At 40.5% G+C, this 25,351-nt stretch overlaps 1 protein-coding gene across 2 annotated transcripts in view; it reads right to left on the reverse strand.

Moving 5' to 3' along the window:
- The window catches only part of cd99 (CD99 molecule), a 100,504-nt gene that overhangs the window by 46,171 nt on the left and 28,982 nt on the right, over positions 1 to 25,351 (reverse strand). For both annotated transcript variants that reach the window (XM_060898993.1, XM_060898994.1), the window contains exons 2-12: positions 22,995 to 23,021; positions 22,796 to 22,822; positions 22,476 to 22,502; positions 18,692 to 18,718; positions 18,493 to 18,519; positions 18,104 to 18,130; positions 11,655 to 11,684; positions 11,477 to 11,500; positions 9,429 to 9,464; positions 9,275 to 9,346; positions 3,369 to 3,389 (exon numbers count right to left, since the gene is read on the reverse strand). In XM_060898993.1, coding sequence (XP_060754976.1) covers positions 3,369 to 3,389; positions 9,275 to 9,346; positions 9,429 to 9,464; positions 11,477 to 11,500; positions 11,655 to 11,684; positions 18,104 to 18,130; positions 18,493 to 18,519; positions 18,692 to 18,718; positions 22,476 to 22,502; positions 22,796 to 22,822; positions 22,995 to 23,021 — 345 coding nt within the window. The remainder of the gene's footprint in view (positions 1 to 3,368; positions 3,390 to 9,274; positions 9,347 to 9,428; positions 9,465 to 11,476; positions 11,501 to 11,654; positions 11,685 to 18,103; positions 18,131 to 18,492; positions 18,520 to 18,691; positions 18,719 to 22,475; positions 22,503 to 22,795; positions 22,823 to 22,994; positions 23,022 to 25,351) is intronic.

A 25,351-nucleotide genomic window follows, 5' to 3' on the forward strand; every position in this document is an offset into this window, starting at 1 on the left:
TTTTCACAAATTGCTAATGTAATTTCACCGGTTTGTTTACATTCTAAACGGAAATGATTTTGTCAGACGTTTTATTTATTGAATTTGCAAAAAATAAATATACAAATGCTCCGTTTCTTAAAACCCAGTGAATGTGGAGAGAATAAGTTATTCCACTCAATCTCGTCGGACATGCCTTAAAGACGACTCAGTACTACGTGCCTCGTCAGCTATCAGCTCATGTACGACTTGATTTTGTGGAATAACTTAAGTATACTAGGGAAGTAAGCAAATGTGAACACATTATTCTGAACAAATAGATAGTGTGTGCAAAACACTTTTTTGTTTAACACACACTGTAATTCCATTTATTTTTTTCACAGTCCGGTTTCCATTAAATCCTGCACTCTGATTGGCTGGCGAGCAGGTCCATATCCTACGATACGGACCACAGTTACGGACCCTGGTTACAGACCTCTGGCGACTCGCTCGTTCACAACAACAATAAACATAGTAGCATTTTTTTGTCAACATTTATCTTTTTTTATAAGATTTATTTATAAGATTATCAAAAATCTTATAAATTTTGCCAGCATTTCTCAGGAGAATAGCATTAATTTTACAGCATGGATAGCGATAACGACAGTTTTCACAGCGAAAGCGAGTTTTACTACCCTGAGGAAGAAGAAATAAAAGAAAACATTTCAGGAGAAAGCCAAAAACCTGTAACTGTTGCTAACGCCGAGCAAAAACATGGCTGAATCCTGAATGACTCCTATTAGTATAAATAGGGGACTACATAGGCGGCAAAATGTAGTTGTTTTTTTTTTCCTGACATGGAAGTGCACTTGTATACCGAGGAGGAAGCCATTTGCATTACAGCCATGAATGAGGATTCAAAATGGCGGCTCGGCTCGGTTTTCCCTTTCGGGTGCTCTCGTTTTCTGTTAGAATTTGGTAAAGAAAAAAATAAATATATTATTTACCAGTTTAAGGTCGGCCTTGAATACTGACCTTGGCCCAGAGGGCCTCGGTCAGTACTTTCAAGACCTCGGTCACGGTATTTCACAATACGGACCTTCCAGCTGGTAAATAACATATATATATATATATATATATATATATATATATATATATATATATATAGTATACTGTATGTTCCATATGTTATTTCATAGTTTTGATGTCTTCAGTATTGTTCTACAATGTAGAAAATACAGAATTAAAATACAGAAAAACCTATGAATGAGTAGAGAAGGGGTGTACAAACTTTTTAAAGAAAAGAAACCTTTATTCGTCACCTGCACACTTCAAGCACAGTGAAATTCATCCTCTGCATTTAACCCATCTGAAGCAGTGAACACACGCACACACTCAGAGCAGTGGGCAGCCACACCAGAGCGCCCGGGGAGCAGTCAGGGGTTCGGTACCTTGCTCAAGGGCACCTCAGCCCAAGGCCGCCCCACGTTAACCTAACTGCATGTCTTTTTGGACTGTGGGGGAAACCGGAGCACCCAGAGGAAACCCACGCAGACACGGGGAGAACATGCAAACTCCACACAGAAAGGCCCCCGCCGGCCACTGGGTTCGAACCCGGAACCTTCTTGCTGTGAGGCGACAGCGCTAACCACTACACCTGTATAAAAATTCTCATATCTCTGCATTTAACCAGAATCCTCCCTCATGCCTCTCTGACTAAGTGTGCCCTCACCCCACAACAGCACAACTTCCTGCCTTTTTATACTTCCTTCCTCTACCAACAAACATCACAGCTTTCAAGTGTTTTTCATTGTATTGAAACCATGAAAAGCCTTTACTTTTGAACCATCACATTTCATCTACTTAATTCATCCCAGATCATGTTATTTTAAACCTTTAAAAACGTCTGTGTAGAATAATAACTTGTAATATGTTATATGAGTGATTCCACGCTTATGGGTACTGAAATGGGGACATGAACTTATTTTTAAAAATTCACCTAAAACCATTTCTTTTTTTTTACCATCAGGTCACAAAACATGTAATCTTTAATGAATGATATGTTAAAAGATAACTTTAATTTTCTGAGATGTAATAAAAACATATTTATGTGCCAAAGTCAGAACGTAACAGAAGTGTTGTGGACATATATATTCTCAATTTTAACAATGAAGAATTACTTTTTGAAACATAGGAAGGTGATGTTTTAGCAAATATAATTAATAAACATGTGTAGTAGAATAAACATACACATTCTTTCAATAAGATTAACATGGTATAGAGCTAGATTGTAATTAATTTGTAATACACGCGAGATGGACAATCGTAACAGAAGTAATGGAACAGACATCATTTTGGAACTCATAGGCTTGACTTTGGCATATAAATATGTTTTTATTACATCTCAGAAAATTACAGTTATCTTTTAACATATCATTCATTAAAGATTACATGTTTTGTGACCTGATGGTAAAAAAAGAAATGGTTTTAGGTGAATAAGTTCATGTCCCCATTTCAGTACCCATAAGCGTGGAATCACTCATAAAAGAAATCCAACTAATAAAGTCCACAGACATCTTTCTATCTTTATTCTCATAAGAAGTGCCAGGATTTATGACTATGCATGCGAAGATGTTTTGAGAACGTTTTCAAATATGACTGAAGTGCGAGTAACCAGCGAGTATCTGTCAAGTGGGATTCCAGCACGAATCTCAACCTCTCATCTCATCTCATTATCTGTAGCCGCTTTATCCTTCTACAGGGTCACAGGCAAGCTGGAGCCTATCCCAGCTGACTACGGGCGAAAGGCGGGGTACACCCTGGACAAGTCGCCAGGTCATCACAGGGCTGACACATAGACACAGACAACCATTCACACTCACATTCACACCTACGCTCAATTTAGAGTCACCAGTTAACCTAACCTGCATGTCTTTGGGCTGTGGGGGAAACCGGAGCACCCGGAGGAAACCCACGCGGACACGGGGAGAACATGCAAACTCCACACAGAAAGGCCCTCGCCGGCCACGGGGCTCGAACCCGGACCTTCTTGCTGTGAGGCGACAGCGCTAACCACTACACCACCGTGCCGCCCCGAATCTCAACCTGTATAGTCATTTTCTTAACCATTTATTTAATAGCAGATAAACTAGTAAATTAGCTACTGAGCTTAAAATGAAGGTTCCGTGCCGAAAAGTTTATGCAATGGGTCCAGACTCGGTTTTAAATGGAAAAATGAGATAAAAACTAAAATGTTTAGGATTATACGAACAAATTCAACACGAAGAGGAATCAGTTAATAGGAGTTTACAAATCATCTTTGAATTTCAGGGACAATTAGAAAAGCTTTGCAAATTCTTATCAAATTTCCCATGTGCTGTATTGTTGTTGAAAAAAAAAAAAAAACTTACCTGTGGTGTCCCCAGAATTGGCTACAACCAGAAACAGAAACATCAAGAAAAAAGAAAGACATAAATAACAGTACTTCAGTCTTGAATGCACTGAAAAACACATTTACAAATTGAAACCATAACAATAAAATAACTGTTTTAGGATGCTTTCACGCACGGTAACCATAACAACACCCTAAGCAATCCTAGCTAGCATTGGCTAACTAACTCGTCTAGTTTGCTATCTAGATTAGGTAAAATTACATCAGGGTAGAAATGTTTAAAGCTAGACGGCCTTTCGATTTCATAAAATCGGTGAAATTTAGTTCCCTCTGAAATTTGGTCATTGTGAGAGATGTTTATTTCTGTAATATCTCACAAAATACCAGGCCATTCTGTAACTGGGAAGTTATTTAATTTGAGGGGATTAAAGCAAATAATGTGCATGAAATAGCTCGCTTCATGCAGTCAAGCAGACAGATGAAGTCCATGTGTGTCTGCGCATGCGCAGGTTTACCTTTGAGCGTGCGCTGACAGTTCCATCATTCTGTCGCTAAACGAACAGCTGATCACTCCGAGGTGCTCGCTGAGCGCCGATATTTATTAGTTTGGTCCTGCGTTTCCTTTCCTTCGTATATAACATAATGTCTTTTCTTCTTGCTTTCTTTCCGTTCCTGTAGTCAGTCTTTCACGTTTCATTCGCACACTCACGTCCTCCATTTTTCTCTCCTGTTTCAAATTTGTATCCCACAATGCCTTGCGCGAACGGGGAAAGCCCACCACGTCATGCATGATGTAGTACAGACCTGGGCATTTTACGGCCCGCGGGCCGCATCCGGCCCTTTGGTTCATTCTGACCGGCCCGCGTAAGGTTAATTAGAAATTACAAAATAAACGTATTTTCTAATTTTACCTCATGCATGGACTGAATGTGCATTGCTTTTATTCTGAAGTTGTGTTCAACAAAAACGCAATGCGCGCGACATGAACATGACATGAAATCCGACGAACCCTAATCTCGTGATAACTACACTACCGTTCAAAAGTTTGGGGTCACCCAGACAATTTTGTGTTTTCCATGAAAAGTCACACTTTTATTTACCACCATAAGTTGTAAAATGAATAGAAAATATAGTCAAGACATTTTTCTGGCCATTTTGAGCATTTAATCGAGCCCACAAATGTGATGCTCCAGAAACTCAATCTGCTCAAAGGAAGGTCAGTTTTATAGCTTCTCTAAAGAGCTCAACTGTTTTCAGCTGTGCTAACATGATTGTACAAGGGTTTTCTAATCATCCATTAGCCTTCTGAGGCAATGAGCAAACACATTGTACCATTAGAACACTGGAGTGAGAGTTGCTGGAAATGGGCCTCTATACACCTATGGAGATATTGCACCAAAAACCAGACATTTGCAGCTAGAATAGTCATTTACCACATTAGCAATGTATAGAGTGGATTTCTGATTAGTTTAAAGTGATCTTCATTGAAAAGAACAGTGCTTTTCTTTCAAAAATAAGGACATTTCAAAGTGACCCCAAACTTTTGAACGGTAGTGTACTTCCGTAATTTGTCCAGACCAACCACAAACTTGTATGTCATCCTTCAAACGGTCCAGCCAATCACATAGTGTGACGTCACCAGCAGGCGCCGGAGCCCGAGCCGATCTGTAGATCTGATCCCTACACCGAATCGACTGATGATCATCTGTCAGCTGTGCTTCGCATCTCCACCTCAGACATTCAACCTGACTCTGATGCACTCGTTAAAGACCAACAGAGACTAGAGTTCTCTCACTGAACAAATAAAAAACTGAAAAACACCAAATGAGGTGATTAGACTACAAATGTGGGCATCATTATTATAATATGATGCGTCTTGCTTGATATTTGGAGTAGAAAGACAATATTGTGATGTCTTTATTGTGTTTTGGGGTGAATGTGACTGAAAAAAAATGGTACAAACGTTGACATTTTGTTAACCGTTGTTTTGGGAAATTTGATTGAATAAATGACATTTTTTGTAAGGCAGCCTCGTTTTTTCCATACTCTTACCAGTCTTAGCAGCTTGTAAAAACAATGTTATTTATTGCTTTATATAAAGAAATACAATTAATATTATGCAGAATTTAGTTCAGCCTTTTGGTCCGGCCCTCCACAAAATTTTCTGTTTCTCATGCGGCCCCATGGAAAAAATAATTGCCCACCCCGATGTAGTATCTTATACTGGGTCATGGTGAAGCAGGAAAAAATAGCGGAAAATTTAGGGCCGCGTGGCTCTAAATTCATTAATTGTTCTATTTTTAAAAAACTAATAAAATTGGAAGTCTGTGATTCGAATTCAGTAGCTTTCAGTCCACTAAACAAGAATAATTTGTTGTCGGGGAAAATTTATGACCTAAACCTGAAAAATCTGAAAGGCAGTCTAGCTTTAAGATATTCTTAAAGTACCCTAAAAGTTTACGAAATAACTTTAAGTGGCTTTCCCTGACTTCTTACAGGCAACGAAATGCTGTTAAAAAGAGCGTTTAAGACATCACTTAGTTAAAGTTACTAAATTTAACATTTAAATGTACTTAAAGTCATGAATACTTTTAAGAATACCAATAAAGGGTCTTAAAGTTACTAGTATGTTTAATTAACTTAAAAAGTTCAGTAAAGTTGCTTAAATTTCCTCCGAAATTTAAGGGCTGGTCTTAAAGGTAACTCAAATACACGACAAAATTTAAGTTTCCTTTAAGGTTTAGATTAAATGCAATTAAATTCACATTTCACAAAGTGAGTGACTCAATTTTGTGACTCATGGCACACAGTTATAATTATAGTATAACAAATAACAAACAATGCAAGTAACCAAAACATGAGCTTAAAGAGATAATGATGCTACTGCGCCGTCATGCCATCACCGAGACACAGACGAGTGATTAGACACATACATGTCAACCTATACGGAATGTCCGTATTTTATACAGATTTGATTCAATAAATGTAGTATACGGGCGTATAAATAAAGTTATACGGATTCTTTAAAAAAAACTTCAATATTTATTTAGAGCTATAATCAATTCCCACGATGATAAAAGAGCGCATAACATTTACAAGCGTACTGTACGCCACAGACAGCCAGTAAAGAGTCTTATGAAATCGCGCGTTATCTTGTGGTAGCGAGACTTCGTTCCACTTTTGATCATGCGCACACCGCATTGCGAGAATCCCGCCAACCGGGAAGTCATAGACATATAAACATAGACGCCACCTTCTGCGTAGAATCATACGTCATCCTCGCCGCCATATTGGATGTGGCAAAGTGGAGATTGTTCAGCCGTCTCTGGTACAGCGTCTAGACAGTAGCCGAGAATAAAGATGCCTCATTCATGTGCTGCGTTTAACTGTACCAACAGGTTTACCGTCCAAACGAGATCACATGGGATTACCTTTCACAGGTGAGACTGGAAAAATACTTTTCATTGTATTTGGTCATTATAACGTAATTTTACGAACAGATTTTCCTGACTTTGTGGCTAATATGAAGTCTCGCGCATAATAGCCGCTCGGTGAAACCTGTCTCCAAACAACGAAGTATTTCCTTCGTAACTACACTGATAACACTTTGTGTTTTTGTCAAACATTGGAGCTTTGTATTCATTCTGACGGTTTATTGTTATTAATATTGAATAAAAAGTAACTGGGATATATCATTGTTAATTATCATTCAAATTTTAGGTAAATTATTTTAATTTGCATCTTATACAGATTTTATAAGGGAAATACGGATTTTGGAGGTTGGTTATACAGGTTTGATTGACCAAAGGTTGACATGTATGTAGACACTCTGTACAGACAGAACAGATGGGGAATAATCCACAACGATACAGGGACTAAACATGCGGGCAACATTTTAGTGACATTGCTCGCTGAATTATTAATGTGCACAGAGTTCAACAATACATTTATAGTCCTGCAGTCAATTCTATACTCTTGATACTCTATAAGTTGCCTCTGGTGTATATGCAGGATGTACAGCTGTGTAGAACACGTCGTCTGTATATGGAATCTCAAAGATTCCTTCCTGTGTCTTTAAAAGGTTATTTAACAGATCAATAGACGACAATTTTCACTTTGGTAATCACAGATAACATATTTGGCTCGGCTTCGTAAAAGAAAGCTCAAGGTTTGGTTTTTTTTTATTATTATTTCACTAATACTATATTATATTTTATTCTATCCCATGGTCATGGCCATGGTTCTCGACCGGAAAAGGGTGGCTTGCCCTCTCCAGGTTGGTGGAGAAGTCCTGCCTCAAGTGGAGGAGTTTAAGTATCTCGGGATCTTGTTCACGAGTGAGGGAAGGATGGAGCGCGAGATCGACAGGCGGATCGGTGCAGCCTCCGCAGTGATACGGTCGCTTTACCGGTCCGTTGTGGTGAAGAAGGAGCTGAGCCAAAAGGCGAAGCTCTCAATTTAACGGTCGATCTACGTTCCGACTCTCACCTATGGTCATGAGCTTTGGGTAATGACCGAAAGAACAAGATACAAGCGGCCGAAATGAGTTTCCTTCGCAGGGTGGCTGGGCGCTCCCTTAGAGATAGGGTGAGAAGCACAGTCACTTGGGAGGAGCTCGGAGTAGAGCCGCTGCTCCTCCACATTGAGAGGAATCAGCTGAGGTGGCTCAGGCATCTTTTTCGGATGCCTCCTGGACGCCTCCCTGGGGAGGTGTTCCAGGCATGTCCCCCCGGGGGGAGGCCCCGGGGAAGACCCAGGACACGCTGGAGGGACTATGTCTCTCGGCTGGCCTGGGAACGCCTCGGTGTTCTTCCCGAGGAGCTGGCCGAGGTGTCTGGGGAAAGGGAAGTTTGGGCTTCCCTGCTTAGACTGCTGCCTCCGCGACCCGGTCCCGGATAAAGCGGAAGAAGACGAGACGAGATTTTATTCTATCCACATTCACTGGATATGAGTAATTGTGCGCTCTGATTGGCTACTCAACTACTAGGATATCAGCTCATATACCGTGAGTAGAGAAAAACAAAACGGCGGCGCGTGTTGCTGAACCAACCGAGGACGAAATAAAAACTACTCGAAAACAAAATCACGAAAAATACAAAAAGAGCAACAAAATGTGGAATAAAAGTATTTGATGGTAAGAACACAACTTTTTTTCCTCATCTCATCTCATTATCTGTAGCCGCTTTATCCTGTTCTACAGGGTCGCAGGCAAGCTGGAGCCTATCCCAGCTGACTACGGGTGAAAGGCGGGGTACACCCTGGACAAGTCGCCAGGTCATCACAGGGCTGACACATAGACACAGACAACCATTCACACTCACATTCACACCTACGCTCAATTCAGAGTCACCAGTTAACCTAACCTGCATGTCTTTGGACTGTGGGGGAAACCGGAGCACCCGGAGGAAATTTACGCGGACACGGGGAGAACATGCAAACTCCACACAGAAAGGCCCTCGCCGGCCACGGGGCTCGAACCCGGACCTTCTTGCTGTGAGGCAACAGCGCTAACCACTACACCACCGTGCCGCCCAAAAATTATTATTATTATTATTACTATCATCGCATTTTTCACAAATTGCTCCTGTCATTTCGCCAGAAATGATTTTGTCGGACGTTTCGTATAAAGTTTTTATGTATCAAATTTGCAAAAAGTAAAAATAAAAATGCCCCATTTCTGAAAATCCAGTGAATGTGGATAGAATAAAACAGTTATTCCACTCAATCTTGTCGTACACGGCTATCAGCTCATGTACGACTCGATATCGTGGAATATTTTGCACTGAAGTGTAAACAGTTTATTGTCTTTTTTTTTTATTATTCACTGCTCATGTTCTGGTTATGAAAATGAAATAATGTTCAGTTCTGATTTGATCAATGGAGAATACAGAGCAAAAAAAAAGAACCAGAGAGATGAGCACATACCTCTAGACCGACCCCCTTGGCCAGGATCAGGTTTGTGTCCATCAATATTAAGATCTGAATCACTAAAGGCACCTATAAACATAAAGAACGTTAACAGGATTGACAACACAGAAACAAACACACACACATATACGGTATATCATAGGGTCCTTACCTCCATCATTTGGTGGAATGACAGGTTGCTTTGGAGCTGCAGAAACATACAATGTCAAAGTCTTAATATTTGGAAAAAAAAAAACCTCACCCCAACTAGAAGAGAAACGTTATTGCATTGCTGCTTAAAGGGGAACAGAGGGCAATATATAGAGTAAATATAACAATAAAACACACATTAACGAACCTTATTCAAGACCTAGAAAAGTTTTTTGTTCTAAGGTTGGAAAGTTATAGTGTTTTGAAAGTAGCTCGAGCAAACTATTTCCGCAGTTTGAACAGCCCGCCATGATATTAATTTTATCCAATCAGAATGCACGTTCATTTTCTCTGCGTAACGCTCATGACGTATGTATGTGCCCAGTTGTGTTGGCTCATTGAGGTTGGGAATAGCACGTGTGAAATACCTGTTTCTGCCTCTTGCGACGATTTCGCAAGTCCACGGGTGGCGCCTATCTCATTGCAGCAAATAAATTCTGCTGGACTCGTGAGCAACTCCACGTTACATTTTCCGCACGAGCACCACGCCGTGTCACCTGCACGCAGACGCTCTGCCCCACGCTCGCCATGCCCATGGTCAGCATCAGTCTCAGCTTTCTTCTCTTATTTCATCACCGGAGTCGAGAGTACCTCTCCTAGGTTCAAACTGATACCCTTCTAAGCCATAGCCTGCTTGCAGTGTGTCTTGCGGGATCTCTTCGTATGATTCGACAGAGCTGTCGCTTTCACTTGATGCGCCCGACGCCATGATTACACGCTTATCTCCTCTATTTCAGAGAGTTCCGCTAGTGCAGTGGGTAGCGCTGACGTCACGGTCTTTTAAAAATGGCGACTCTTGTGCGGTTTAGCGTACCGACTATTATATTTACAATTACCAAGATATTTCGTTGTTTTCTAGTCTATAAATTTGATAGAATACTTAAGAATACGTTACTTTGTCACATCAGCAACTGTATATATTATATCTGGTACCCCGTTAAAGGGGCAGTCTGTAAAGTTTAGAGCCCTCTGCTGCCTGTAAGGTGAATCACATCTACAAGAAATAGACTGCCAAGACTTCGCACAATTGACAAACCCTCTCTGTAGATATGCTGTACTCATCACAGGTTGCTTTTTGAAGAAAAGACGGAGAACTGAGCAATTGTGTTAAGGCTGGGCGTGGAGCCAGAAAAACGTAAAGAGAAACCTGAAATGAAGAAACTAGCCCCAGATTCGTGACCTACAAACAAAGCGATTGCAAAGTTTTTCCTTAAAAAGGTGCCTTTATGAATGCTACAATTCTGGAGGTCAACAAAATCTTTTATAAAACAGCAAACTGCACCTTTAAGTTGCAATAATAATAACATTAGAATCATCACTAGTAAGAATTCATACAGTCCTAAGTTACCCCTTTTCCACCAAATCAGTTCCAGGGCTGGTTCGGGGCTGGTGCTGGTTCACAACTCGTTCAACTTGCGAGCCAGCTGAGAACCAGTTTGCTTTTCCATAGCTCGCGGTGCTAAGGGAAGCCACGTCATTACGTCGCTGTATACGTCAGTTACGTCGCTACGTTTGCATAAACCTTGGCACGAATATCAAAGCAAAAACAACACGGAAGCAGCAGCAGCAGCAACAACAATAATAATAATAACAATAATGGATGACTTCGCGTTTGTACAGCTGCTGCTTCTCGTCGCTTAAAAATGGCGATCTTTCGCGGTCTTGTTATTGTTGGTCTTAACAACTCCGCCCCCCCGCTGACGTAAGCGGTTCTTTCCTCTGGCCCAGCAGAGAGTTGGTGCTAGCCTGGAACCGGTTTTTCTGGCCCCAGAGCCAGTTCTTTGTCAGTGGAAACAGAAAACCCGGTTCCAAACTAAGCACTGGCCCCGAACCAGCCCTGGTGGAAAAGGGGCAAGTGTCGCTGAATTTGCAGACATGGAGTGTGTTGACTGGTTAAACGCAGCCAAATCAAAGAACGTGATACCGTAGATGATAACATTAGAGATTTATTTGAGAGAAATTATGAAATTATTTGTGTGTGTGCACATGTTTGCGTGTGTGTATTCTTACCTTCAGTTACTGGGTCTTCGAGGTCTATTAAAAAAAAAAAAGAAATTTTAACGTGCAATCGTGAGAAGGAAGCAATGAAGCAGATTTCTGAGATAGTTTCACAGCTAAAGGAAAGACCTTTGCTTCATAACAACTTGCTTTTAACTGGTTTGAGACGTAGCAGTGATTAAAATTATACCTGGAAGGAGAGCATCTTCAAGGTCAAGGCCTGGGAACAGAAAAAAAAACAGAGAAACTCAGAGTTTTCTATAGAAACGCTCACATAGTGTGTGGCAGCCTGTGAAAACCCTTCACACGGTCAGAGTTTGAGACTAAATATATCTCATCTCATCTCATTAGCCGCTTTATCCTGTTCTACAGGGTCGCAGGCAAGCTGGAGCCTATCCCAGCTGACTACGGGCGAAAGGCGGGGTACACCCTGGACAAGTCGCCAGGTCATCACAGGGCTGACACATAGACACAGACAACCATTCACACTCACATTCACACCTACGGTCAATTTAGAGTCACCAGTTAACCTAACCTGCATGTCTTTGGACTGTGGGGGAAACCGGAGCACCCGGAGGAAACCCACGCGGACAACATGCAAACTCCACACAGAAAGGCCCTCGCCGGCCACGGGGCTCGAACCCAGACCTTTTTGCTGTGAGGCAACAGCGCTAACCACTACACCACCATGCCACCCGACTAAATATATATATTTACCTTTTTTTTGGAAATGTTGTCCACCATCTCCGTTTTGATGATGATGATGATGATGGTTTGACAGCACAGGATCATTTCAGATATTCTGATGAGCTGTATAGTCATGTATACATTTCGCAATCCAGCAACGATCGAATCATAAAATATAGTGCACTTCAGTAGCAAGGTTTTAGACGTATTAAGGTAAACGGACTGAATTAATACAGTCAGTTAAATAGTTAATGTCTATAACGGAGGTTCAATATACCGTACCAGCATGCAGACTGCGTGAAACAGGAATGATCCATAATCAAACCGAGAGAAACAGGCGAGGGTCGGAAAAAACCAAACAGAATTCTGAAAGCAAGGCTAAGAAACAATCACACAATAACAATAAACAAGATTTTGCCAAGAGCAATAATACACAGAGGATAGAAGAAGGAAAACTAATCATGAATCAGACACAGAACAGGTGAACACAGGACTCGTGACTTGACTTGTATTTGAGCACTCGGGCATTAACTGCATTCGGACTCGTAATTTGGAGACTCTGATTTTCTTCTTTATTTTTTTTGTAACATGCCATAATAATTTGGCATAAGATATTTATGTCTACGTTAAATTTTGTACTAATTTTGTGCAAGCATGTCACACCTGCGTACCTTGGCGCGTGCATCGGACAGACTCTCAGGCACGCTCCAGACAGCACGCGCCTTAAACGACTCACACCTGCACAGGATTAAAGTGCATATCACGGAAAATTCAGGAGCAAGATCAATGTAATTCTCCTATTTTATATTAAACTTTGGTCAAATATCTGTCACATTTTGCATTTTGTGCAATTTTTTTTAACCTTGCGCAATACCAGAAAAATTCAGTTGAAATCAAGCCATTTGAGGCGAATTGGTCCGCCTCTGAAAAAACTTGGCGTTTGGATTTCCCGGCAAACATTGATTTTCGTGACGTCGCGTGCGGGACGCCTCCCTCTGAATCCTACGTCAGCGCTGGTTTGTTTATGAGAAAACGACCTGGTGGTTTTCTGCAAATTTCTTCAACGTTATTGCGTAATTATTAAAATGGTTAACAGATGTGTCGTAGGAGGGTGTAGCAACACCAATCTTGATGGGATTAGTACTCATCGTTTCCCAAAAGACCGGACAATGAGAGAGAAATGGGAGCGCTTGGTCTACACAGGCTGTGCACTGAAACCGTGCAAAGCTCTCGCAGCCTGCTGGCGCTTCCGCAGGTGACGTCACGAATCTGGCTCCAGACTCCCTTGGGATTTTTCCAGACACGTTTTATTTTTTTCTGCTGTAGACAGATGGCCTTGTGCAAAATTACCCTTCTGGATGAGTGTGTAAAGGGACATACTTTCATATAAAAAAAACACGAAATTGGTCCAGAATATGGCCTTTAAGGTGCAATCAGCGCACCTATATAAAAACTGTGGAAACACACTTACTTTGCGAAGTATTGAGTTGTGTTGCTGACATCTTATCGAGCCTTATTTCCTTGTTTGGTTTCCTGATCCCTGATTTCCTGTTTCTCGTCTTTGATTCTGCCTGCTTGTGCCTCGATGGACCGTTTCACCGTTTTACGATTTTGCCTGCCGTTCTGGATTGTTTACCGTCATCACTTGTATTAATAAACACACCTCCTGCACTTACATCTGTCTCCCAACCATCTCTGACAGAATACTTCACACTCCCTGATAAAGAGAAGCACATTCACCTGTTCATACGTCACGTTCAGGAATAAACTAATGTTAATGGTGCTGAAACAGCCGCCGTCAAATGGTGCGGTTGGAGTGTTGGACTCGGACTCGACTCGGATCAATAGTGGACTCGACTTGAAGTTTTCTTTAATGACTCGGACTTGAACGCTGGGGACTCAAGACTGGACTCGGACTCGAGGTTTACTGACTCACTACAATACCGGGGCACCATACATTGAGAGGTGGAATTCATGGCAACAAAAAATAAGATTTGGGCCCACTTTACACGGGGACGGTCTGAAACAAAAACGCAAAAGTCCGTTTTCGTTCTCACTTTTTTCCGCGTCTACACGACCGTTTTCAAGGAGGAAATCTGCGTCTATACGGTGACACATAAATGTGTGGAATTCAATTGGATGTCATAGAGTGTGCCGAGCGGATGGAGTAGTCAGTCAGAATGATGAGCAAAACAAGGAAAATTCTTGTACAAAAATAGTTTTCTTTTTATTCTTAAGCCGGCAGTTAACACAAACAGGACAAACAAAAAAAACACTGATGACAAAACCAAACAAACAAACAAAAAAATTCTGGGACAAAATGCCCACGCAAGCTAGGCTACTCTGGCATTACTCACACAGAGCTCAAGTCACGCGTCCTCTCCCTGCCGAGGCCATCCCCCCAATGAACAGTGCAGCGCATATTTAAAAGACTACGGCACAGTCTTAACACAATTAAAATCAATCAACACATCTAGACAGATTTTAACAGTTCTAAACATTTTCACTGCATGCATTACACTCCTACAACAATGTGCAGACCTTAAATATTACAACAAACACTTACGTAAGATTTTTAGACCATTTCTCTCCGCTCTAATGAGCTGCTTTCCCGCGCATCGCGGAAGAAACCTTGAAAAGCGCTTTCAGACCTGCATTCTGGTTTGGTCCCGCACCCGGAAGACTACAGCAGGTAAATGGCTACAAACATTTCTGGCTGATGTTAGATAAACTCTAGCAGAAAAGGATTCAGATGTTAAACGTGCGCACTTAATGAATCTTTACACGCTATTGTTTATAGTGAAAACTAATAAATGCTTGCGCTGTTTAAACCTGTGTCGCGTCTTTTACTATGAACACATGTACCAAACATTTCAGGTTTACATATCTAAAAGTTGTAACAAATGTACCCGTAACAAAACATACTTGTAAAGCCCCCATTACCAAACCCACAACAGACATACAACACAGATTGTATTTGGAATGTCTTTGCAACTGTGGTTTAGTCCATTGCACTTGACCATTGAAACATGACCAGCGGGAGGAACCGCTGTTTAGTGACAGACGCATTGCGCTCTGTCACAGATGTGCATGCCAGGCGGCTAGGCGGTGCTGTGAAAGACCTCCGCTATGTCTGCACGCATGCGCAACGTCTTCCGTCTTGTCTGATCTGCACATCTGCGCCGCGAAAGCTTTGACTACTCTGGCTATGGTAAGTAAGAAAGTAAGTAAAAAGTAAGAGCATACTATACCCGCCTCTGTTCATTAACGGTATATGTGCAGATTCGGTATAGATGTTCGAAGGACTCCTGGACGTTTATTAAAGCTGCCAGAGCAGCTTGAAGGTCCGTTGGATCGATGTAATCAGACATGCTCTTACTTTTTTACTTACTTTCTTACTTCCCGGGCTGGCATGTACAGTATATGACATATGTATGACGTAAACACGTACCCGACGTGAGCAGATCCGAGCAGAGTTTCGCGTATTGGGTAGTTTAGACGGATATGCAACGGGAGCTGTTTTTAACATATCCACTTTGGAAGGCGTTTTCAATTTTTTCCGTTTTTCAGCCTCGGAAACGCCGTCCCCGTGTAGACGAAAGGCACTTCCGATAAAATATTTAGTCGTTTTTACCCGACAGCGTCCTCGTGTAAACGGGCCCTTGGAGACAAAAGCCAAGGCAAGTTTCAAAAGAGTGCAAAATAGAAATCATTTTGGTAAAATATTTTACTGTTTTCTGTTAGTGAAAACCTGATTTTATACCAAAGTCAGAGTCCCTCCTGTGTCAGGACCTGGTCTGCCCAGGGAGTTTCCTATCCCAGTACTAACTAGGCTCTTAAGGCGGCACCGATCTTCATCTCTACAGCCCTCAGACTCTCGCCAATTATACAGCTAGGGTTACAGTTTGGGGGGGTCCTCTGGTAACCACAAGAGTTTGACTCCCCACTCACATCTGTATTGCGGCACCTCGCCAGATGGCAGTAGGTACCATTTTTATGATGGTCTTTGGTATGACCTGACCGCAAGTAGAACTCGCAATCGCCCAGTCGAGAGGTGGACACGCTAACCACTCGGCCAGCTTTAGGATGATTTTACATATAATACAGTACGTAGACAGGTGTGTTTTACTGGGAAATACGCCACTCGTATTTTTCATACGAGCTACATCTAGGACATGTAGAACCAAAACCGTGTCATAAATCTCTATATGTCACTCGTGAGGAAATCGATGAATTGTTTTGATAAATTTGGGAATTTTTGTTTGTGAATGTGTCGATATAATAAAAAGTAAATCCCACGTTGGCTTTAAGATATGAAGTTTATCTCCTCATGTTGAAAAATGCGCATTTTTCACATGAAATACATCACGGATCTGAGTGACATATTCAAATAATACTGACTGGCGTTGAGTGGTATATCAGATATATTCCATTCAGCAAACATGATATTGAACGCGTCGAAGACGAGTCGCTGAATGGAATATATCTGATATACAATGAAAAAGGCCAGCCAATATTATTATTATTATTGTTATTATTATACATACTCATTCCTTTCATGTGTTCATGGCGTCTTTCTCTTTCAAAATTCTCTCAAAATCTTCTGTATTTAACGAAGCAAACCTGGCGGCCATGTCTGTTTACAAATTGTCACAGTCGCTCGGTAGCGCGGAAGTTTTACGTCTCTGACATGTGACGTCATGTTGTCTTGACAACCATGCAATATCGTAAACCATATTCAACGCTCGTTCTCTATTGTGTAGAGTGACGTAATACACGTAGGATAAGCGATATGCTAACAATATCGTGTGCTATCAAACCAAATGAATGAAACCCGCTAGAAGGGAATAGTTTTTATTCCATTGAAAAAGTGTCCTGTATGTATAATAATTCCAGATATTTCACTCCGATGACGTCACTCCCAGTGTTTTCCCGCTGACTAGACGCACGTTGTCAAAATGGCGAACCGGTTCAAAATTAAAATTCTTCTGATTAACTTGCAAATTTTTTTTTGTGTGTGTGTGTATGTGTCCATATAATATAAAGAACATTTCACGGTGGTGAGAAGATATGAAGTTTATCTTCTCGTGCTGTAAAATATATCACTCGTTTGCTTCGCTCACTCATGATATATACATTCAGCACTTGAAGATAAATTTCATCTCTTTGTGTAACTGTGTAATACGGAAGCCGAGAGAGGCCCTTCATGTAATCTTTTTTTATTCGCCTTGTTATCCCGAGATAACGACATAATTAATTCAGGATCTCGAGAAAACAACACAACTAATTCGAGATCTCGAGAAAACAAAAGCGTTATTTCATGATCTCAGCTGGATCACTGTATCTCCGTCGGTAGAGACGAAGCCGGGCCAGTCTTCTGCGGAGGTGCCGCGGACTAATTTTGAAATTATCCCTTATTAAAAGACTTAATGCAATCTCTCCCTGTGTCAACCCCTGATCAAAATATCGCCTTATTAGGTGATCGATTATTCCAGACATTCCAATGAGCAAAGTTGTGTCTATACAGAATGAGAAATAGCCCCAAAGTCAGCATATCACAAGTCTCTTGGCGTACCTGAATGAACCATTTCTCAGCTGTTTACTCGAGATCATGAAATAATTGTTTTGTTTTCTTGAGATCTCGAATTAGTTGTGTTGTTTTCTCGAGATCCTGAATTAATTATGTCGTTATCTCGGGATAACAAGGTGAATAAAAAATTATATGGATTATATGAAGGGCCTCTCTCGGCTTCCGTAGTGTAATATCCTCTATTTACATATATAATTTTTGTCTGTTTCCCAGAATTCAGCTGCAGAGACATGTGATGGGTTTTCCTCAGACACCTCACATTTACAATGTGTATTAAAAGACTTTTTTTTTTTTTTTTTTGTGTGTGTGTGTGTGTGTGTGTGTGTGTGTGTGTGTGTGTGTGTGTGTGAGAGAAACCTCACCGCCTCCTCCTGTCTTGGGTGGTTCAGCTGTATGAAAATGAAAACAGTAAGCAAAATCATACAATCACATGATCCCAGTTCCTGCTCTTAGATCATGTAATGCCATATAATTACGTATTACAGAGTTCATTTTTAGACAATTATCTGTTCTACATATCGTAAAGGTTCCTATTACGTCAAGTTGCATATCTAAGTCTATCACCAAACTATAATATGCCTTGAAATGTTAAAAAACTAAATTCTGTAATTTATTGCAACCATTTGAGTATATTCAGCACGATAACACATTTGGAACGTTTTTAGAAATTCCTAATATGAGACATTTGTTGTAATATCAAGAGTGTACCAATAAAAATAAATAAATTAAATACAGTATATAAGAATTTTACCTGGTTTAGGTGTAGGTTCATCATCCCCTTTAAAAGAGAGCATAATAATTAATAATAATTATAAAAGCCGCTCCGTGATAAGTGAAATAAACAATTACAAAAAATACAAACCGTCTTCGGGATATTTAAGAAATGAAATTATTATTACGAGTATACATTTTAAAACATGTTTCAAGTTGACATATAAGTGTTAATTTACCTCCGAAGGCATCTCCAAGATCCAACTCTGCAAAAGCAGAAAAACTTTATTATTAATATCAAACATTTATATTTCTGTGCTATCCCAGCTGACTATGGGCGAGAGGCGGGGTACACCCTGGACAAATCACCAGATCGTCGCACGGCTGACACTAATGGCCCTTTTCCACTACCCTTTTTCAGCTCACTTCAGCCCGACACGGCTCGCGTTTCGACTACCTCAAAGCAGCACGACTCAGCTCGCTTCAGCCCTGGTCAGCGCCCAAAACTCGCACGGTTTTGGAGTGGGGCTGAAGCGAGCCAAACCGAGCCGAGTGAGGCTAGGGGCGTGAGGAGACACGCCCCTGTGCACTGATTGGTGAGGAGGAGTGTCCTCACATGCCCACACACGCCCCGCGAGCACGCTGGGATCTGTAAACACCGTAAACCCGGAAGAAGAAGAATTACGAATTACGAGAATTTCTGAAGCCTTATGCGCCTCGCCTCATCTATACGCTCTTGCCAGTATCTGTTGGCGTTGTCGGTGACAACAAGCCACAGCACCAAGACCAGCAACACTAACGACTCCATGTCCTCCATGTTTATTGTTTACTATTCGGGTCGTGAGACTACCGCTTAAAAGGTCACTGATGTCACTGTTTGCGCCGCCTAACGACATCACGTGACGTCCACCCACTTTCGCTAACTCCACCCAGTGTGTCCACCCACTTCCAGCCAGCACGGTTCAGCGCGGTTGTAGTCGAAATGCAACTCCAACAGCCCCACTCAGCCCGACTCAGCACGGCACGGCTCAGCCCGACTCAGCCGCGTTGGTAGTGGAAAAGCGGCAGTAGAGACAAACAACCATTCACACCTACGGTCAATTTAGAGTCACCAGTTAACCTAACCTGCATGTCTTTGGACTGTGGGGGAAACCGGAGCACCCGGAGGAAACCCACGCAGACACGGGAAGAACATGCAAACTCCGCACAGAAAGGCTCGAATGCTGGGCTCGAACCCGGACCTTCTTGCTGTGAGGCGACAGCACTAACCACTACACCACCCTCGAAAAAGAAATCATTTTGGTAAAATATTTTACTGTTTTCTGTTAGTGAAAACCTGATTTTATACCAAAGTCAGAGTCCCTCCCGTGTCAGGATCTGGTCTGCCCAGGGAGTTTCCTATCCCAGTACTAACCAGGCCATTAAGATGGCACCGATCTCCATCTCTACAGCCCTCAGACTCTTATAGCACTAGGGTTACAGTTTGGGGGGTCCTCTGGTAACCACAAGAGTCTGACTCCCCACTCACATCTGTATTGCGGCGCCTCGCCAGATGGCAGTAGGTACCATTTTTATGATGGTCTTTGGTATGACCCGACCGCAAGTAGAACTCGCAATCGCCCAGTCGAGAGGTGGACACGCTAAGCACTCGGCCAGCTTGAGTTTGATTTTACATATAATACATAGACAGGTGTGTTTTACTGGGAAATACGGCACTCGTATTTTTCATACGAGCTACAGCTGGGACATGGAGAACCAAAACCGTGTCATAAATCTCTGTGTCATTCGTGAGGAAATCGATGAATTGTTTTGATAAATTTGGAGACTTTTTGTTAAAAAGTAAATCCCACGTTGGCTTTAAGATATGAAGTTTATCTCCTCATGTTGAAAAATGCGCATTTTTCATATGAAATACCTCACGGATCTGAGTGACATATTCAAATAATATTGACTGGCATTGAGTGGTATATCAGATATATTCCATTCAGCGAGCATGATATTGAACGCGTCGAAGACGAGTCGCTGAATGGAATATATCTGATATACAATGAAAAAAGCCAGCCAATATTATTATTATTATTATTGTTATTATTATTATACATACTCATTCCTTTCATGTGTTCATGGCGTCTTTCTCTTTCAAAATTCTCTCAAAATCTTCCGTATTTAATGAAGCAAACCTGGCGGCCATGTCTGTTTACAAATTGTCACAGTCGCTCGCTAGCGCAGAAGTTTTACGTCTCTGACGTGTGACATCATGTTGTCTTGACAACCATGCAATATCGTAATCCATATTCAACGCTTGTTCTCTATTGTGTAGAGTGACGTAATACACGTAGGATAAGCGATTATGCTAACAATATCACGTGCTATCAAACCAAATGAATGAAACCCGCTAGAAGGGAATAGAACATGTTTTTATTCCATTGAAAAAGTGTCCTGTATGTATAATAATTCCAGATATTTCACTCCGATGACGTCACTCCCAGTGTTTTCCCGCTGACTAGACGCACGTTGTCAAAATGGCGAACCGGTTCAAAATTAAAATTCTTCTGATTAACTTGCAAATTTTTTTTTTTGTGTGTGTATGTGTCCATATAATATAAAGAACATTTCACGGTGGTGAGAAGATATGAAGTTTACCTTCTCGTGCTGTAAAATATATCACTTGTTTGCTTCGCTCACTCATGATATATACATTCAGCACTTGAAGATTAATTTCATCTCTTTGTGTAACTGTGTAATATCCTCTATTTACATATGTGTCAGATAACATTATCCAGGGATAAATGTCGGCCCGGGGGCATTTTGAGTTATTGACAGATTCAGAAAGTACAGTTTCTAAGCTTTCCAATGATGCCTTCCATGTGGAGATCTGACAATATTTGAAGAATGTGTGGCCTTTTGAAAGTGCATACTTCTTAAAACAGGAAAGGGAGAAAATCGCCCTCAAAGTTTTCCATCTCAGCTACTCTGGGTGTAGGGTGGGCACATAATGGTGCTCATCTGCATGACATTAAGGAAAGCCCTACCCCCTACGAGCTAGCACGATGCTATTTTCATGTAAACAAAGATCACCACGTCAATTTTCCTTCCATGCAAAGTATGCCCAAAACAATTATGAAGTACAAAAATAAGTCCTAAAGTATACTTTAACGTTTTGTGGCTGAAAAATTACTCACACCGTAAGAAAGAAAGATAGCACGATGATGACACAACTAACACAACGCTAGTTTCATGTAACCAAACCACAACACTCTCCGTTACATGCAAAAATAACCACACAGCCTTAGATTAATAAACTCACCCCATCAGAAAGAGAAACGGCGCCTTGCACACACCAATGCCTCCGATGGAATGTAGTCCTAGAACACTTCCTTTTGGTTGCGTTTTTTTTGCTAGAAATGGTTATCTCCGATGTAAATACCGTGTGTCTGTTTGCTTCACGGTGTTTCAGCTCCTCTGAGCTCTGTTTAGCTTGCTCATTCCATAGTGAAATTACATGCCTGTATGCAGCTTAAGTAGCCACGAGCTCTGCTCGTATCATACAGCTGATTCGCGAAAAAAAAAAAAACACAAGACTTAAATCATCATGTGAATGGCCCATATGGTAATTTACCCACACCCCCCAGCAGGCTACAGTCCTGACAAAAACGAGACAATTTGCAACAAAAAATGTATGCTTTTCCAACAAAACAATCTATTATCTGAAATACTGATTGCATTCTTCAAGATCTCAACTTGCACATGATGGAAAAAAACGAAAATCACAAATTTCGAAAAAAAAATGCTTCTTTTGCAATTATCTCGGATTCGTTTCGGCCGACATGCGTCCCTGGATTCGGTGAGGGGTCACATATATAATTTTTGTCTGTTTCCCAGAATTCAGCTGCAGAGACATGTGATGGGTTTTCCTCAGACACCTCACATTTACAATGTGTATTAAAAGACTTTTTTTTTTTTTTGTGTGTGTGTGTGTGTGTGTGTGTGTGTGTGTGTGTGTGTGTGTGAGAGAAACCTCACCGCCTCCTCCTGTCTTGGGTGGTTCAGCTGTATGAAAATGAAAACAGTAAGCAAAATCATACAATCACAGGATCCCAGTTCCTGCTCTTAGATCATGTAATGCCATATAATTACGTATTACAGAGTTCATTTTTAGACAATTATCTGTTCTACATATCGTAAAGGTTCCTATTACGTCAAGTAGCATATCTAAGTCTATCACCAAACTAGAATATGCCTTGGAACGTTTTTAGAAATTCCTAATATGAGACATTTGTTGTAATATCAAGAGTGTACCAATAAAAAATAAATAAATTAAATACAGTATATAAGAATTTTACCTGGTTTAGGTGTAGGTTCATCATCCCCTTTAAAAGAGAGCATAATAATTAATAATAATTATAAAAGCCGCTCCATGATAAGTGAAATAAACAATTACAAAAAATACAAACCGTCTTCAGGATATTTAAGAAATGAAATTATTATTACGAGTATACATTTTAAAACATGTTTCAAGTTGACATATAAGTGTTAACTTACCTCCTAAGGCATCTCCAAGATCCAACTCTGCAAAAGCAGAAAAACTTTATTATTAATATCAAACATTTATATTTCTGTGTTATATACAGTTCAAACAAGAAAAAGTCTCCGAATTTTCTAAATTTGTAACGTTCCAGATATCAAATAAACTTTGAATAATCAAACATGGTTTCAACAAGACACTTGCAATTATTCTGGTCATTATCTATAATCAATTTGACAGCACTATGCAATGAATAGTACTGTAATTAGCAAATAATAGGTTGTAGGTGAGGTTTTGGGGGTTTCTTTGTAGCGAATGATCAGATTACGGTATTAAATCTCTGGTTTTCCAGTCATTTCTGTGGAAACCGAAAGAAATGCTTTGTATACAACCTACATCTTTATTTTCCCTGAGACCTAACAAACATGGCGGCCGACTAAACAAAAGCAGACAAGTTAAACCTCTTCGTCCAATTTTTGTCAACATTTATCTTTTTATTATAAGATTTATTTATAAGATTATCAAAAATCTTATAAATTTTTGCCAGCATTTCTCAGGAGAATAGCATTAATTTTACAGCATGGATAGCGATAACGACAGTGTTCACAACAAAAGCGAGTTTTACTACCCTGAGGAAGAAGAAATAAAAGAAAACATGTCAGGAGAAAGCTAAAAACCTGTAACTGTTGCTAACGCCGAGCAAAAACATGGCTGAATCCTGAATGACTCAATTTTGTATAAATAGGGGACTACATAGGCAACAAAATGTAGTTTTTTTCCTGCCATGGAAGTGCACTTGTATACCGAGGAGGAAGCAATTTGCATTACAGCCGTGAATGAGGATTCAAAATGGCGGCTCGGCTGTTTTCCCTTTCGGGCGCTCTCGTTTTCTGTTAGAATTTGGTAAAGAAAAAAATAAATATATTATTTACCAGCTTAAGGTCGGTCCGTATGGTGAAATACCGTGACCTCGGCCTTGAATGCTGACCTCGGCCCAGAGGGCCTCGCTCAGTACTTTCAAGACCTCGGTCACGGTATTTCATGATACGGATCTCCCAGCTGGTAAATAATATATATATATATTTACCCACAACTGTAAAGTTTGGAGTAAAATATAACAGCCTATTAACTGAAATATTACTTTAATTAAAAATGAAATAAGTTAATACCAAATAGGCCTTTTCTTAATAAACTTTTATGAACATTTCTACTTCCTCCATTTGCTTCACTTTTCTTTATCTTTCAGCAGTCTGTAAAAACAGAGCTCTGATTTCTTGTTAAATCTATTTGTACATTCAATCACACAACAGCTCTTTCACATTTCAGATTTGTTTTTTGAGCGTTTTTGCAGCATTAGAGCTGTGTTACTTCCACCTCGTGTGAAGTCAAGTCTTCCACCTTCTGCTGTCTAGACAAAGAAATTACAGCTAAGAAAAACTAAGAAATTACACAGCCTGATAATATCATAATTTTTATCGCGATTTATCACTGCATGATATATCTTTACATACCTAATGCTTGACTAATGCTGGTCAGGGTATGCAAAGAAAGTACATGCATATCACAACAAAGTTAAAACCACATCCTGTGCACTGGGTTGCCCTACTTAAATTAACAACTTAACCTTATACAGTACAGTATTCTTGCCCTTTTATTCGTGAATTAAATTCAGACCTTTTGAAAACTTTGGCAGATTGCTTTGTTTTTTCTTTCCAGACTTTCTGTGTTCCACTGAAACATTATGTTCCCGTTTTAAAGGTCATTAACGGTATCAAAAAAAAAGAAAAAAGAAAGGTGATATATTTTACAGAGGCTGTGTGGAGAAAATGGGATTTCTAACAGACTTAGGACTTTATAACAGACACCAGAATATTCCAAATACATCCATGCTGTTTCCAAGCAGGGGTTGAAATTAAGCATGTACCGATGGACATGGGCAAGTCATTCTCATACTCAGGCAACAATAAAATTATCACTAGTTGTCTGTCGGACAACTGTGATTGAATGTCTATTTTACCAAGAAAAAATTAAGTTGTTGTGATTCCTAACAGAAACAGAACGAAAGCTTTATTTTTCCCGTCTTCTCTTTCGTTTGTCCTTGACTTTGGTTCGTTGCGGTAGTTGACGCTTCCATTCACGAGATGGCGCTACATGATATTATGATTATTCACACAAGGCGCCACTGTCACGTAGGCTAGAACGAATGAAGCGTCTTTTTGGACTGATTTTTAGTTCTGATTTGATCAGTTACACTTGACCATGATGACATGATGTTTTCTGACTGTTTAACATGTTTAATAGAAGATACTGGTAGTTATACCTAGTTGTTTTACTGTTCATCATGATGAAATAAACACCAAACACATATGAGTGT

The sequence above is a fragment of the Neoarius graeffei genome, chromosome 18 (genome assembly GCF_027579695.1).
Source record: "Neoarius graeffei isolate fNeoGra1 chromosome 18, fNeoGra1.pri, whole genome shotgun sequence".
Classification (NCBI taxonomy): Eukaryota; Metazoa; Chordata; class Actinopteri; order Siluriformes; family Ariidae; genus Neoarius; species Neoarius graeffei.